This window comes from Hibiscus syriacus, unplaced genomic scaffold, assembly GCF_006381635.1.
Source record: "Hibiscus syriacus cultivar Baekdansim isolate YM2019G1 unplaced genomic scaffold, ASM638163v2 tig00110621_pilon, whole genome shotgun sequence".
NCBI classification, from domain to species: Eukaryota; Viridiplantae; Streptophyta; class Magnoliopsida; order Malvales; family Malvaceae; genus Hibiscus; species Hibiscus syriacus.
Genome location: NW_024062802.1, coordinates 2,627,911 through 2,645,501, shown reverse-complemented (window position 1 = coordinate 2,645,501; position 17,591 = coordinate 2,627,911). Strand labels below are relative to the sequence as shown.

Genomic DNA, 17,591 nt, shown 5'->3' with positions numbered 1-17,591 from the left:
GAAACAAAGATCTGTTGGATTCATTTAAGCCCTAGGCAAATTTGCCTCTTGATCTGATGACGGCCCGGCTGGGTATAAAATATTCGTAAAAAATTCGGCCCAAATCGGCCGTATATCTTCCCTTTCATACGCCATCGCATGTACCTTCTATTCATACGCCATTGCTCTGTTCTCTGATTCTCGGTTTCCTGCTTTTCTTTTCTTTTATCATAAAAAAAGTGAGTAACTTTGCTTTTCACATTTCCCCCCTTCAAAACTCTCGTTCCTTGCCCTTATTTCCCCTCATTTTTTGTTTTATTTTCTGAATCCATTATAATTGGTTGAATTCAGGAGCGTTTAAAATCTTTGAAGTTGCCAGTTTCCGTGTCTTGTTATTATTTTTCTGTAAGGATTGCAACTAACTCAATTGATTGGATTATTGGTACTAATCATAATACTGATTAGAATTGGCTGCTAATATTGTGAATAGGCTTTATTTATCACTGAATTGTAAATCGTTTGTTGTAATTAATGATCTGATCGAACCCTCTCAAGTTTATGTTTATTTTACGCAAATTACTTTCTTAGCTTAGTCAGATTAAAAATTAATGACAGTGTCGTAGTTAGATTGATCCTGTATATAATTCGATGATCTCACTTACGCAACAAATATTTCGTTTCCTTCTCTATTTTTTAGCCCTTTTTTCTCTTGCGTGAATTTATGGATAGGGGCGCTCTTTGCCACAATGGAACTCATAAATTGTTTGTTTTCTGGTTACATGATGTGCGTTATTGGCATTATTAATTTAAGCTCTCTTTTTTTTTCTTTATTTGTCACTTTTACTCTCTGAAAGAGAAAAAAAGAAGGTAGAATGTGTCTTTGGATACAATATGGAAACATATTATTGTAGGAGTAGGTTATAACCTGAAATTCAACTTGCAAGAATAAGAAGCATGATTTTACTTCTATGCCTAACTGATATGTTTGCATTGATATGTGTGTTTTGGCCTGTTTGAATCACATATGATATTGTATTTACTATTTTCTTGTTAACGGCAGAGTTTGATAATTGAAAAGATAGTGGTTAAAATGGGGTGTTAAATGGATTAACGAAGCTAACTCCTTTCTTCTTCCTTTTTTTTTACAGTGCTAAAGGAACCTCAGGGCTGCATAGCTGCTTGATGACTTTGTAGAAATTTAAAAGGAAAAAAATGAAAAATGGTTGGGATTTCTTGAATTTGCTCCATTATGACTTGTCAATAAAGATTCTTACATCTTTGGAGGATCCATCTGATCTTGTTCGCTTTGGTGCTGTCAAGCGCTCCTGGCAACATTTTGGTGAGCTAGAATTATATATACAATATTCTTCTCATTTAATATTGAAAATTATTTGTAGTTATTAAATGCTATAAAAGCTTACGAGGCAAAAACTGGATTCATCTTACTTTGTCATTTTGGTAAAGTTCTATGGAATTATTCCATTCGGTTCCTTGTTTTCCATTCCTTGTTTCTTGTCCCATGTTTATCTATTTAAGAAATTTGAATGTTTGAAGTAAAATGGTTTTCAATAAAAACAATAGGTTATAAACCTCTCAGTTCAATTCAGATAAGTTCTACCAATTCAATTAAATTGCTCAAAATCTTCTTATCAAATATTTCCTTTGAATCCAAAAAGTTTTGATTGATTAGCTAGCTGAATGCATTTGCTAAATGTTCTTTTATCCTCATTTGTGCATCCCGATTTTACCAGTACTTATCTTAGTAAGCTGCTTGGTTTGCAATCTGATCTTTTATTCTCATGGTGTGGATTTGGTTTGCAATTCTCTTCTACATTTAAGTTTTCTGAGCCAAAGCCCAACTTGAAGATCCATCCTAAGAACTTGCTTCAGAATTTGCTAACGTCTGTAAGGAAAAGAGAGTAACCCACCTAAGCAACGTTTAAAGTTGGGAATAGATGAGACAGACATTCATGTCCTTTTTTGTTCTCTATGGTAGTGTAACATTTATGTGTTCATTATGATATAAATCCTGCATTGCTGGTCTTTGGCTTTTATGCATGACCTGCTTGCTGTCATTGCTGACTTTATGAGTTTTCAATGGTTTGCAGTGATTAAAAATGGCCTATGTAAGCAACTGTGCCAGAGAATGTTTCCTCAATTATCTAGAATTGATCATGTCAATGAGCTAAGTAGTGCTGCAAAAGGCCATGCTGAAGCTGGATCTAGCAATTTTATGCAATGGGAAGCCTTGAAGAGGGAGCATAGAGTTTATGCCTTTTTAGCTAGAGGTTGTTTGTCATTTGATATCAGGGAGTGCATCGCAGAAGCAATCATCGCTTCTAGCACTGATAATTACCCGGAGGAAAGCATAGATAATACTTTGGAACCAAGAGATAGGGTGGCACGGAGAGCTTCATACTGGTCAAGTAAAGGACAAAGTAACCCTGCAGTGCCCGAAACTTTGACATATAGATTATGTGCTGATTTATGTGTTATTACTGAAATCAATATAAGGCCTTTCCAAGGTAATTGTTTCAATATTCTTGTAACACTGTTTTCCCGTATTTCAATCTTATTTTATTTTAGCTTGAAACTCTTCTTATCAGATATATTTTTTAATTCAGCTTACTTCCAGTTTGGTAACCCAATATACTCAGCTAACTCAGTGAGATTTCGGTTGGGTCATATGAAGTACTATGTGGACAATCTTGTGAGTGAATCATGCCAGGATTGTGGTCATGAGAAGTTTGTATGGACTTACACCTCAGAAGAGTTTCCTATGTCTCAGGTGGGTTCAAGCATCTGGGTTCATTTGGCTTCATCTTTTTTTGGCTTTCTCTATTTGTTACTATAATAAATACTAGATCCGGTTATTGTGCGAGCATCCATTGCCTATACTGAATAAAAGTGACTTTATATGATACTAATACAATTCAAATGACTCCTAACGTAATTTCTGTTTTCAGTTGTTATCATCTTCCAGATGCATGCTTTGTGAAGTTAATTCTCTTATAGTTTTGTAAAAACTCACACAGGAGAACTGATTATGTTGGATTTTTACATAAGCAGGAAAATAAACTGCAGAATTTCAAGCTTCCAGAACCTGTTATTTGCATTGGTGGGATGTTACAGATTGAGCTGTTGGGTAGGGTCCAGAGGCAGGACATGGATGGCTTATACTATATATGGTAATGTCAGGTGCACCCTTTACTTTAACCTAATTTGATACCAACATGTTGTAACAGGGTCATGAGTGATATGTATTTTTTTGACAAGATTTCTCTTTGGGACACATGAATCAACTGCAATGTTTATCTCTAGGTGTATTTAGTGATTTTGGCCATCTTTCTATGCCCTTGTTTTGATGCAATCTGTTGGGTGGCATCATTGCAGTGTCTCTCATATTCAAGTAAAGGGACGCCCATTATCTCCTGCCTTTGGTATACAGATACTCGAACCGTCTGCAAATTTTATGCTGGAGGCACGGAGTTACACGCAACCACCTCCCGTACCTGAACAGACAAGCCTTGAATCCACACTGCAGATGCGTGTGAGAGACTTGGAGCAGGTTGTGAATTTACTGCGGGAGAACGGGGGGAATGTAGTCGACGTCATGGAATATGGATATAGATGGGACATAGAGGATGAAGAATCAGATGAGGATGAGGAGGAAGACATCGACATAGAATAAACTTGTTCTAGTTTTCTTCCCCCAGTGACCTGAGTTACAGGTCACGTGGAAGCTAAAATTTCCTGTAAACAACACTTGGAGTCTTCCTGGGTTTTACCTAAACTTTGTTCGTTCATGATTTAGTTATTGTGTCGTAATATGCCAAGTTTTATCAATATTTATAAGCTTTATCTAAGTGCTTCGAGGCTTTCAGATCTGCCCAGTGTGATGCTGAGTAAGGGAATGACAAGTTTATTTAAGGCATAAGTGGTTAAATTATACTGTTTTGTTTTTTGTTTCAAGTGTTTAATTTGTTTCTTTTTCCTTTTGGCCAGAGTAGGTGTATACTGTTTTTATTTCGTAATCATTTAAAAATCAATTTGTTATCTCGATTGAAAAGAATATCTGTTCAATGAATGTATGACACGTGTCCTGATTATTATTTCTTGTTTTCTTATATTTTAATTATTAATTTTTACATTTTGCCATTCTCCAATCAGCTTCTAAAAAAATCTACTCATCGTTCTAGTTTCTTCATTTGTTAAAAGTTGATGGTTATCGGAACACCGCCTTTCATATTTAAACAGTTTCGTCGGAGTGGAAGAAGATATATATTTGGAAACTTATTGGATCTGATGAATGGAGGGTTCAAAGCTAGGATCTAAATTCATTTCCATCGTCGACTATGCCATTCTCTGTCTCGACTCTCTCTCTCATCCTCAACGGTGATAGTTATACCGTTGATTGCTGTTTATCACCGCATCAAAGTTTCTATTAAAGTAAAAACTGTTTGTCGAAGACAGTAGAAGAGCCATGAAATAATCCGTCGAATCGGTGCAAGCATCGGCGATCAATAAAATCATTTATTGATTGATTAGAATAATATAAAATCCAGACTTGTTTTTCGACAACATTAGGATAACCATCACTGACTAGTGTAAATTTCGATCGTTGATAGGGTTGGTGAATATGGTAAGATGAGTGCTGGCAGCTGAGTTTGCAGAGAAGAAAATAGTTTTTATCCATTTTAATTTTATTTTATATATTTAAATTTAAACGAAAATTACTTTTTTATCACAATTTTGTTAATGAACCTAACGAAATTAGCCTTAAAATAATTACAAAATAAAAAAAAAAAACTATTAGACTGTATGATATAAACAACCTAAGTGGAGAGTTAACAGCAATATGTGTTGGTATTATTTTGTTGAGTGCTTGAAAGAAATGCAAAACAGAAGTGGTGCTACATAGGAAACAGCATCAGGTTGACATATTCTTCAAAGCTTACACTAATAAATAACAACTTAAGAGCACAAGTTCAATGAAGTTATTTAAAACGATACTCTAAGCTCGTTGAGCAAAACAGGCTTCCAACTTCAGGATGTCTTGGACTTGGGTGGTGATGGAAGTAACTGCAACACACAACATAATCTTGTCAGCCTCCAAAACCGGTATATCGAACCAAAAGTATTGTATATGTCCTATTCTTGTCACAAAAACAATTGATGTAATACTGATTTTCTTTCATCTCGATTGGCATTTGATTATTACGATCTAAAATGTCCCACTTCATAACTTGAGCTACTTCCCAAAGGTTATCTTCAGTATATGATTGACTAGCATGTATAATTTCTCTTTTTCCCAGTTAATGTTCGACCATTTCTCAACAAAACTAGCAATTCCCATGTATGAATTCACTTCTAATACCCAACCAACCAGTGAAAAAGAACGATGTGCAATCCAAGACCATTAGGATGGAACCGAATACCTGATAACAGGAGATGAGAGATGAAACAAATCCAAAGGCTCCCGTTACACGGGGAGTAACTTTCTCGGGTGCCAGTTGAAGAAGCCCGGCGGCTACAACTGTATCCATTCCTGCTTTGACAAGGGCCAGAGTCCTCTCATTTGATTTTTGGAGCTTCGAACGATACTCCTCATCCTGTGTTTATATAAGCACAAGAAAAATTGGAAATTACAACAAAAGAATCGTAGAATAGAGATGAATGATCATGACATTTCAAAGAAAACACATATTGAGCATACCTTATACTTATCGCTATTCTTAAGATTCTTTTCCAACTTTTTCATTGATATAGATAGCCTTCCGAGCTCCCCAAGCTGATAAAAAGAAGTTAAATGTTCCGAAAAGATGGATATTATAGCTAACTGAACATGTTTAAACAATGTAGGCAGAGACTTGATCTAAAATTAATGAAGAGCAACAAACCTCAACTAAGGAGGTACAGACTGAAGAACCCAACCAACAGAAAAGGGATATTCGTCCAAGCAAATCAGCTCGTTCTTTGTTCTGTAAATGGATTTTTTCCAGTTAACACTTGTAAACCAAGACAAACAAATTAAAGAGAATGCCTAAATGAAGTGGTTGCAGCATACCTTATAGATGCCTGATCAGTGAAGCCAGACAATTTGATCGAGAAATAAGAAAGTAGACAACAATGCATTTTTTGACTGAAAAAGCATCAAATTAATCCAATGGGACATTAGATTAACTAAGTTGAGAGTGTACAGAAATCCCTCAGAAATTTGGGAGTTTATAATACCTTTCCTAACAGAACAAGCGGAAGGGGAGTTCCTTGAGGAACCGGGCTAATAAGAGCGTGCAAATCATTGACAAACTGCAAAATCACGGAGAGACAAGAATCAAGTTATAATTACAATAAAAATAACACGAGAACTTAAGTTTGCCATCATATCCCTTCGGTAGTACCAATACAACAAACATAAAAGAAAAATATCAAACAATTGAACAAAGCCAATCCTTGTTCAACATATGCTAACTGGTTAGTTTTAGTATTTGACATAGTGAGCGAACCTTAAAAAGACGAAACACTTTCCAAGCCAAGCTGGTTGATTTGTCAACATTTTGTGCTGTGCCAGGTTGCCCGTTACTTAAAAATTTCGAGCCATATTGTATAGCCCTGCATATCTTATCCCTTGCTTCAGCCTTATTCAAATACAAAACTATAAGAGCAAGTTCCGCTCTAGTAACATCCAGCGTACTCATCCTTTATCAGCGAAATACCTAAAAAAATCCTAACAATTACATTCTCACACAAGCTTACGGGGTCGATGCACATGCACACATATGATCGTAAGATGCAAGCAGGGTATGTTGCTACTTAAACAATCAAGTTCTACCTAATGACATGAACATGTTAAAAAAATTGCTATCCCTAAATAGCATGAAAGCTCTAACTAACGGCTTAAACTCGAACTTAACAACCATTACCATGTTACAATTTCGTTGGAACTCGATCACTTTTCTTGAAGATATTAAGCATCAAACACTTTTCACAAATACTATTGTCTAAAGTCTATGGCTTGAAAAAGAACATACAAGTACCTAACAATTAGCTTAGTTTAGGAATCGAATCTATCTAATAAACAAGATCAAAGAATTTAATTTCCAGTTTCCCAATTTCCTATCAACCAAGCAGACCTGAAAACAAAAAGGAAAAGAGTAAAAATTCAAAACTTAATCAAATCATAAAAACCCGGACCACCCAAATTGGAGAACAGAATTAGAATCTTATGAACAGCATGAACTAAATTTCAAAGAAGTACCCAAAAACAAACATTTAACTGGAGCCATAAGAACAACAGCTGCAACATACAATCAAGATAAAAAGGCAAAGATTTTTCTTCTTACAGCTATAAAACGATACGAATTAATGGAAAAAAGTATGGGTTTAGTGAATGGGGGATAAGTAGCCACATACGAGGAGGTGAGAGAAAGAGACTGAGAAAGGTACCGAGGAAAGTGCTTGATGATTTGTCATGGTTGGAGAAGAAGAGGGACGAGGAACCATCGAAAAATAATTGGAAAATGAGGATCGAGGGTTAGGGGTTGAAGACAGGGATTGGGAATTAAATCACGTGAGGTGCACGAGGAAATTTACCATAGCAGTGGAGCAGGCCAGGCAAAGTAAATGTCTGAAGGAGCAGCCCAAAACCAAAGGTTCAGTACCTGAAGAAAAAAGGAAAGAGAAGAATAATTCTGTTATTTAGTTGTTATATAGCAAGGACAGCTGGCATGAAATGTATGGCAAATGTAACTAAATAAATTACATGCCTTGGTTGTAAAAATCCCTTATGCCATGAATGAATGACTGATTTCTTCTTTCAATTCTCTCATTCCTTTCTTAAACCTTGTTCTATTTCTTCTATTCCATAACAAATTGGTATCAGAGCCTCCATTCCTGGCTTTTGATATTTGTTATGCTAAAGAAAAACCACACAATGACACAAAATCCAGAACTTTCTGCACTACATAAACAAATAGAGGATTTAACGCTTTTGGTGAAGAACGCAACAGACGACACTAATCCACCAAAGTCGTGGGAGGGGCAAGACAATCAAATCAACTCATTGAAAGTCCGAATGAATACATATCAAGGTTATGTCGAACAAATTTTGGGTATACTGATTAGAAAGAAGGACGGGCAGGAACCAAAAAGCCCCGACAGTCAGCAGGTGAAGACTCTTGAACCTTTAAAACCTGATGGTAAGCAACCAGCGGCTGTGACAATAATCAATGAAAAATCAGGCTTTACTTACCAACTGGAGGAATCTGGAATTCTAAAGTTCAAACCAGATGAACCACCTCAGAAGCCGAACGCAGATTTGCAGTTGGGTGACGGCAGTGGAACAAAAATATCACAAGGAGCCCTTGTTGATGAACGACGAGGGTCATTTGGGAGTCTCGGATCAGTGACACCAAGACTTCGAATAGAATTACCTATATTTGAAGGGACAAATCCAAAGGGATGGATCCAAAAGTGCATCAAATTCTTTCATTTTTATGGAGTTACTGCTGAAGAACGAGTGGCGCTGGCTGCAATGCATAATAGAGGAAAGGCCGAAACTTGGTTTGATGATTATATTTTGCAAAAACATCGGGTCTTATGGCATGAATTTGAAGCTGATATATGTTATAGATTTAACGACAAAACTTTTCCGAAAATTATGGAGGAATTTAGTAAGTTGTTGCAAAAATGTTCTGCTGACGAGTACCAAGATAAGTTTGAAGAACTTAAGCCCTATATTCTGATTCAAAGTCCAACATTGCGAGAGGAATTCTCAGTGTCAATTTTTTGTTAGTGGTTTAAAGGAGGGTCTCGAAATGGGTTCCACTCAACCTTTGGCAATAATAGTTGCTAATGGAGAGAAAGTCTTCAGTTCAACTAGATCGAATCAAGTATCTTGGACAATACAAGGATTCTATTTTAATCATGACTTTCGAATCCTTCGACTTAGTGGGAGTGATAGGGTGCTTGGTGTCGATTGGATGAAGCAATTTAGTCCAGTTCTTATGGATTGTAAAGACATGACTTCGAGCTTTCAAAAGGATGGCAAACTGATGCTTATACAAGGTCAGACTACGATGGGTAATTGGAAATCGATACTAGGAAACAGAATGCAAAAAATGACAGCAAAGGTTTCTTCTTTAATGGACGAATTATATGTACTTGATATGGACCCTGTTGCTTCAACAGTTTCCAGTGAATTAGAGCCTTTATTACAAGAGTTTGACAGTATCTTTGATGAGTCTACGGGTCTGCCTCCTATCAAGGCTCATGACCATCCAATTACTCTCATACCAGGCTCCCTTCTAACCAATTTATGACCCTATCGCTTCACGCATCATCAGAAAAATGAGGTGGAAAAACAGATCACTCAGATGTTGACTTCCTCTATAATTCAAGCAAGCAAAAGTCCGTTTGCTTCTCCCTATTTGTTGGTTAAGAAGAAAATTGGTTCTTGGCACTTTTGTGTTGATTACAAATAGCTAAACAATCAGACGATCAAGAATAAATTCCCAATTCCAGTTGTTGAGGACCTTTTGGATGAATTACATGGGGCAAATTTTTTTCCAAAATAGACTTACGCTCGAGCAATTGGAAAATCTGTATCCAACCACAAGACACCCATAAGATAGCGTTTCGGACTCGTCACGACCACTTCAAGTTTAAGGACATGCTAAAGGTTCTGGTGCTCTATATAATCGGAGCTTTCATTCCAGCAACTATGATCGCTGTCCTGTATTATTTTGATCATAGTGTAGCTTCGCAACTAGCTCAGCAGAAGGAATTCAACTTGAGGAAACCACATTCTTTCCATTATCACAGTCTCCTACGCATACTAAAAGCTTGGTTGCATTGAAGCATCAATTGCTTCGAAACAAAATAGTAGCGACAGCCCACAAATGTATGCATAATAATGCAAGCTTAGGACAAGTGTACGACAGCATGCGAGAAGCTTATCAACAAATGCAGAGTCCACTAGTTTACCAAGAACCTGCTGCTAGGAGATTAAATGAACTGAAAGCATCAACGATTCAAATGTCTTCAAGCATGGGAAATATTGATGCCTCTGTTGATGAGACAATATTTGACGTTGAGAAGGAAATTGATGATCTGCTTCCTATCGAGGTAAAAGAACAGCGGCTAAGTAACTTGGTTCAAGCTATAATGTTCGGAGGGTGCGTTGCAGCAATGATTTTCATAAAAACGGATCACGAGCCACTAAAATATTTGTTGGAGCAAAATGGTGTTCACTGTCCAGATTCAAATGGATTGAGACATTTGAGATCTAATTCAATTGGTGGCTTTTTTCTTGCTTTCCCCACTGCACTTGATTCTAACGCAATCAATGGCCATTCAGATACTAGGCTGCTGAAGGGTACCACAGGTTTGCAGGAAGGGAACAATACTTTGCCAGAGGTTATTAATGAAAGAGAATATGGATCTTTCGAAGAGAGCAAAAATAGTACGAAATGCAGAAATTCTACATCAGTAGCTAATGGTGGTCAAGCTGAGGCTGATTGGATTGAACAGTATGAGCCTGGAGTCTACATAACTCTTGTAGCATTGCAGGATAGAACTAGGGATCTTAAATGTGTGCGGTTCAACCGGCGAAGATTTGGAGAGCACCAAACAGAATCTTGGTGGTCAGAAAATCGCGAGAAGGTTGTGGACAGGTACTGGGATTAGGAGCTTATAAATGAAACTCAACCTATTTGGAATATGTTTACTCATCTAAATAAACATGTAGGGTATAAGTTTGGGTATATTGAGCTGCCAATTCATGACCCATGCCTAGCTATGGGGTTTCTACCTCTTTATTCTATTGGTCTTCGAGTCGGGCAACTTGTTACATTGAAACGGAGAAATGAGAGGCCAAACGATATAGGGAAGAGCAAAGTTTCACAAAACAATGATGAAGTGTTGTATGAAGTGAATGTGAATTCCGATAAACTACCTACTCTGCTATGGTGTTTAGAATTCACAGTGCATAAGGTCCCATATATGTTGCAGAATAGAATTAAACAACATGCTGACAAAAATCGAAGTGAACGACAGTTTCAAATTGGAGAAGAAGTATACCTAAAATTGCAGCCCTACAGGCAGATGTCCATCGCCCTGCGAAAGAACATGAAGTTAGCAGCGAAATTTTATGGGCCTTATCGAATTCTGGAAAAAATAGAAACAATAGCCTATCGATTAGACTTACCAGATTCCTCTCAATTGCATCCAGTATTCCATGTGAACCTCTTGAAGAAGTTCATCGACGATTTATCCACTGCTGTCACTGATCCTCCTACAGTTGATGATGAAGGGCTGTTACAAATCAAAACCTTAAAGATTATGGGCAGAAGGATTGTAAACAAAAACGGCAAACCTGTGATTCAACTTTTGGTTCGCTGGGAGAATCTCGCTGAAGAGAATGACATTTGGGAGGATTATTCGACACTCAAGGGACAGTTTACTGCGTTCGATCCTTGGGGACAAGGCTCGTCTCGAGGGGTGGGTATTGTCATGGTTGGAGAAGAAGAGGGACGAGGAACCATCGAAGAACAATTGGGAAATGAGGATCGAGGGTTAGGGATTGAAGACAGGGATTGGGAATTAAATCACGTGAGGTGCACGAGGAAATTTACCATAGCAGTGGAGCAGGCCAGGCAAAGTAAATGTCTGAAGAAGCAGCCCAAAACCAAAGGTTCAGTACCTGAAGAAGAAAGGAAAGAGAAGAATAATTCTGTTATTTAGTTGTTATATAGCAAGGACAGCTGGCATGAAATGTATGGCAAATGTAACTAAATAAATTACCTGCCTTGGTTGTAAAAATCCCTTATGCCATGAATGAATGACTGATTTCTTCTCTCAATTCTATCATTCATTTCTTAAACCTCGTTCTATTTCTTCTATTCCATAACATGATTTCACCTAGAAATCCACACACTGTTTTCTTTTTAATTAAAAATTTGTTCTTTTTAAAGGCAGCAGGCAGATTGGAGTTTCTGGGTCTCAAGCTCCCTCCAACATCAACTCAACGTGTCGTTTTTCCCTTCTCTGCCTCTGCCTCTGATAAAGGCTTGTTTGGTCCAATCTTTTCCAAAGATTGAAAACAACAACAACAACAATAATAATAATAATAATTCTACTCTAACAAATTAAGATTTAATTTATTTATTCTAATTTTTAAATAATCATATGAGATTGACTCAAACTCTAGTTGATAATAGTTAGGCTAAGATGAGATTCTAATAAATATTATTGGTTGGATATTACTTGATTATTCAAGTATATTTAATATAATAGATGTTAATTTTTTTTATAGAAATAGATAGATATTAATTAATAGATGAACAAATTAATAAATATGATTATTTGGTGATTAGTTTTTTTTCTTCATAATCCTTATAAGATTTAGCATTTATGACTAAGTGAGTTAGAAAGATGTAATCCTTATGAATATGTTTGGACGGACAATTTAAGAGTTTTAGAGGTTTTCTAAAATACTAGTATTTTGACGATAATTTTATTAAATAAATAATTATTTTAAAAATAGATTATTATAATTTTCATTTACAAATCAAAAAATAAAAAATACACTTAATTTTATGTCCTTTTATATTATATATTAATGATAGTTTTAATGAAATTGAACTTAATCTCGTATATCTACAATGTATTTTAGAGGAAATTAAAAGGGAAAAAATAAAAGGTTAATTATTACATTCATACATGAAGAATACCAAATTCTTAATTTTAGACATAATGTTTAAAAATTCTCGATTTTATAGACAGTGTTTTCTATCATTAACGAGTTTATCTATTTTCATCACGAAAATTGATGTGTAACCATGTGACCATTAACAAAATATCACGTGCCACTTTATTTTTTTTTAATTTTTTTTAAAAAATAACTTTTCACATTCAATCATTCACCGTTACCCATTGCGTTCAATCTTCTCTGGCCGTTTTGTGGTGTGTATCATCATCATCGCCAGCATCATCGTCGTCCCGCGATTAAACCTTGATCGTCAGTTACTTCTATTCGTTTTTCGTTCGTCAGAAAGTTGTAAGAGACCGTTCAAGTTCCTTGTTGCCTATCTCTGTCGTCGCTGGTTGGTGATCGTCGTCGCCATCATCATCGGGAGCGCCCTGGCACGACTACCAAAACCTCGTTGTTTGTTTGTTGTGAATAGTCATCGATCTCTGTGAAAGACGCGTCGAATGTTCGTAAGAAATAAGTTCTTCGTCGATATTTTTTCGTTGTTCTGACCGATCCCAACGTCCGTGAGCCTCACAGCCGCCACCACTGGAAGTCTGGAACCCCCAAGTTGTTCTGATCAACACCTAATTTGTCCCTTCACCGTCGTTGACCTCGTTGGGATCTTGCACTAGTTAGGGGGAAACTAGAAAATAGAGGGAAAAGTTTTAAAATAAAACATTTTTTAAAAAAATTAAAATATTTTTTTAAAATATCATGTCATCTTCTGTAACGAGGATGAAATTTTAATTATACAAAAACGAGAGAGTTTCTTTCGTTTCTTCCCGCTATTTCCGGTTAAACAGACACCGGATTTCCCCCCTTTCCAACCTCTCGAGTAGCTTCTTCGAACCGGGGACATCCATCTCCGAAAGCTTCTTGAGGTACCCGATTGCTCCGTAGAAGATCATAAGCTTCTTGCATTTCTTACTTGATGAAAGAGATGCTAAGCATGATACCGCGTACTTTTTCGCGGTGTTTAGCGTGCTTGGATCGAGCAACTGGACTAGATTCGGCACACTTAGATCATTCCTTTTCAGTTCTCTGCAATTTTGGGAGACAGTTATCAAGCTTGAAAGGGCTTGAGCAGCTACTTCTCTAGCATTGTTTGATTTAGCCTCGAGCATTCTGATAAGAAGAGGAATGAAACCGGCTTCACCCACGAGCTTTTTCGTTTCGTTCGTTCTGCATACTTGACAGATTGCCGACGCGGTAGCTTGTTGTGCACCCGGAGATCCAGATTTAAGCACGTGAACTAATCGAGGGAGGAAGCCAAGTGACGTAAGAACTTCGATGGATACCGAGCCAACCAAATTCCTCAAGGCTCGAACCGCGGATTCTTGTGGCGAAGGACTATCTAGGTATACCAATAGACTTCGAATTCCACCTTCTGCGATGACGAACCTTCTCAGATTCTCATTGCTGGCAGTGAGGTTCTGCAAGCATTCTGCAGCATATTCTTTGGCACCCAACAGAATTCCACAATCAAGGAGATTGCACATTACCTTTATTATTCCTTCCTCTGCTAGTACTTGTCGAACCTCAGGGACGGCTGATATGTTTTTCAATGTACTAGCGGCTGCAGCCTGTGCAACCGAGCCTCCAGTCCGGCAGGTTTCGATTAGTGGTCGGACCCCACCATGTCCGACAATTGCTCGGGCTGTTTCGGTCGTGACCGATAATCTCTGCAGCGAAATGATTGCCTTCTCTTTACCAACTGTGCTACCAGATTCAACAAGCCTTATAAGAGGTGGCAAAACACCTTCCGAAACAAGCCAGCTCTCACCACTCCCGGATTCTGCAAGTGAGCAGATTACAACCACGGTCTTCTCCCCAATAACAGCTCAACTAAAGCCGCGATATTACTCCGTCCCATAACAGACAATACACCCTTTTCATCCTCCTTCATGATCTCAACAAGGCTGTCAAGAGCTTTGTGCTTTGCTTCCAGGTGCCCTATCTGAAGACGTGCAAGCAGTTCCTTTAGATGGACGTGCGTTGCAATCTCCGATTCCGACGACGACGAAAAACCGACGAAAGACACAGGCAAAGTAGCTTCACCGAGTACACCGGTCTTGATCAAAAGTCCACAATCCCTTAAATTCAGATCCAATTTCCCAGATAATGCATCCAGATCACTCTGCATCTTAAGCTTCCCCTCATACTTCTCCTTCAAACATAAATCTGCCAATTCGATCGCTTCCTTCAACGTATTCGACACGGCCTGCAATTGCTCCTTACAAAGAGCGTTCTTCACAAAGAAAGGATGGTTCGACAAATCCGATAACCGTGAAGGGACCAGCTCCAGTTTGGATATTATCATCTTCCACCTACTAGGGAACACTTTCACCTCCCTTGCCTTATCAAGTGCCATCGGAACAAGCTCTTGAGCATTCGATAAACATTCCTCGGCCGATTTACCGACCCCCGAAACCCCATTTCGAGTACCATCTCCCATGATTCGGATATGAATTTGGATCAAAATGATCATTAGAGCTGTATCAATGAACCAGATGAGAAAGGATAATTAATACGGAAAAAATGATAAGCAGTGGAGCAGTTGCAATCATCAAACATGAAAATTATTAAATTAATCAAATACTATTAAACAAAAACAAAAAAGGAGTTTCTAGAGAATCTTGTCCAACCACACAAAAGCTTGTTCACTGGAAATTGAAGTACCAAAAGAAGCCCGCAAGAGCCCCTTTACTTTATCAAGTGATCATTAAATGCCAACTAAAAAATTTATGATCTTTTTAAACAAAACATGTAATCATATGGGAATGAAAGAAGTTTACTTTCTAACTACTAAAAATTGCAGCCTAATCAAGAAGCAGTCAATCCAAGTACCCAAATACCCTTTTGAAGTAGGTAGAGAAAAAAAAGGGATTAAAAATCAACTTTTAACCATGGGAAATCCTTGTCGGAAAAAATTTCTGGAAACGAAAGCAAGAAGAAAATTGAATTTCTTATTATAAACCAATAAATAGTGTTAGCTGGTGACGGTAATGAGGCAGAGAAGAAGCCTTCACTTTGAAGAGAAGATAGGAGTCACTATCTCCATGGTGGAACAAACCCCACTAACAAATATATTTATTCCAAGAAAATTCAAAGCAATAAATTCCAAAAGAAAATACCTCAAATTGCTTTGACTTTCCTTGAAATTCACAGCACTCTCTAGTCTGTAACATTTACAGTGAGAATGCATTCTAATTCATATATATGAGAACAAAATGGAAGAAAGTAAGCTATACCAACCTTTACGACTCAGTTACTCCAAAGCTTGTCCCTTTTTCTCCTGCAAGCTACCCACTGTGGCTTAATCTTCGAACTTTTCTTTCTCTTTTGAGTCTCAACCCAGAAAAACAATGCTTCCAAGAATCAGCAACACGCCATAGCTTTCGAAACTTTGAAACCCGCTGTCTGATTTCTTTATAAGAATAAAAAATACCCAGAACCCATTGTTTGTTTCCTGATGAAGGATCTTAAACTATGAAAGACAAAGAAATTTCAAAAACCCATTTAAGTATTCGAGGCTTGGAAACGATTCAAATCAGATTCAAAACTCAAACCAGCTTCCAGTTTCTCTCTTTGTAATAATATAAAATAGAAGGCACTGTGTCAGAACTCAAAGGCTTTTCAGATTCTGGTTCTTCTCTCTAAAAAAATAAAATAAAAGTTTGTTTCTTTTTAAACTTTTGCCAGTTGCCAGCGAGGTTTCGATTTCTTAAAGAAAGAATGACCATTGTGTTTTACTCATTTCAGACAGGAGCGTTTAAGTGTAGAGCAACTTCTACGGTTTTCATTCCGCTTTAGGACAGATCCGACCGTTCGGATTTGGTTTTTTTTTACATGCAGGTTCCGTTCCACGTGTTTTGCCGGTATTGGTAGAAGTTGGATTTGGATTTGGTACACCCAAACCCGACAAAGGTCAAACTCCAACCTATTCTTATAAAAATAAAATAGAAATTTATGCATGCAGAACTTACCTAGGATGTTTAAAAGTTCATCAATGGTGGTAACGGGTAAGACGTAAGAAATATATCTTACATTTCACAGCAGCTTTTTCAAGTTTTAGACCTGACAAGTTCTGTTTTTATCAAACTTGGTTGGGAGAAGAGTACAGTTGCCCCGATAATAAATTTATGTAAAAATCGAAAAATACTGAACAGACGATGTTAGTGTCGGCGTCGCCATGATGGGACGTTTTGGTTTGTCGGCTATTTCTCAACTGTTTTGCCTTTTGGCTTTTTCGTACACCAACCTCCACGAAACCAAACAAAAAAGAAGAATTGACTCTCTTGTTTTACCAAGAGTCAGATCATTGTCATTAACTTGACCAAACGGGGCTGTGTTGATTTAGTAATATATAGCTTTCTGTTACCAAAACATGTTGTAATATATCTGTAGGAAAATAGAATAGCTTGTACGTTAAATAGAGGAGAGGCCTCGATTTGTATAGTTTTAGATTGAAGTGAAAGCACAGCAACTATATATACCATGAATCGACCAAATCTCATGAATCGACTCTAGAAACCGATGTCTAGAAAAGCTTGTCCAGAATCAAGCTGTACAACCGGGCCTGGTTGTTTCAGGTTTGACTACATTATCATTATATAAATAACACTTGTTTGCTTGATTCATAGTTCAATGTTAGATTAAATTGTGTGTGGAATTTTTAGCTCCATAAGAGTAGCACATATTAATTTGTTGTTTTAGTTCAATGTTCATCCTCAGCTCCAAATTGTTTCTTTCTTTGCTAGCATATTGTAACCCTGGTGAGTGAGATTATATATCATCGGGGGCGAAGAACTTGGATAATTATAGCAGCCTCAGCAGGCGTGCAGTTGTTAATATGTAAAAA

The 17,591-nt window shown here is 37.3% G+C and overlaps 1 protein-coding gene and 2 pseudogenes across 1 annotated transcript; 1 reads left to right on the top strand and 2 right to left on the bottom strand.

The window, feature by feature from the left end:
* The first annotated feature begins 178 nt into the window (after positions 1-178).
* LOC120135961 (F-box protein At4g00755-like) lies at positions 179-3,809 on the top strand. The gene is made up of 6 exons (XM_039152094.1): positions 179-218; positions 1,128-1,318; positions 2,088-2,504; positions 2,604-2,767; positions 3,049-3,167; positions 3,373-3,809. Exons 2-6 carry the CDS (start codon positions 1,192-1,194, stop codon positions 3,668-3,670), a joined length of 1,125 nt encoding a protein of 374 aa, XP_039008025.1. The 5' UTR covers positions 179-218; positions 1,128-1,191; the 3' UTR covers positions 3,671-3,809.
* A 1,036-nt stretch (positions 3,810-4,845) lies between these two features.
* Positions 4,846-11,919, bottom strand: LOC120136073 (annotated as a pseudogene).
* Positions 11,920-13,470: 1,551 nt separating this feature from the next.
* On the bottom strand, positions 13,471-15,641 carry LOC120136071 (annotated as a pseudogene).
* Between the last annotated feature and the right edge of the window lie 1,950 nt (positions 15,642-17,591).

What these genes read in the sequence shown, in the direction of transcription:
- LOC120135961 (XM_039152094.1), top strand. Translation starts at nt 1,192, where the DNA reads ATGAAAAATGGTTGGGATTTCTTGAATTTGCTCCATTATGACTTGTCA. An exon ending in GCGCTCCTGGCAACATTTTG is followed by an intron (nt 1,319 to 2,087) that starts GTGAGCTAGAAT and finishes AATGGTTTGCAG; the next exon opens with TGATTAAAAATGGCCTATGT. An exon ending in GATGGCTTATACTATATATG is followed by an intron (nt 3,168 to 3,372) that starts GTAATGTCAGGT and finishes GCATCATTGCAG; the next exon opens with TGTCTCTCATATTCAAGTAA.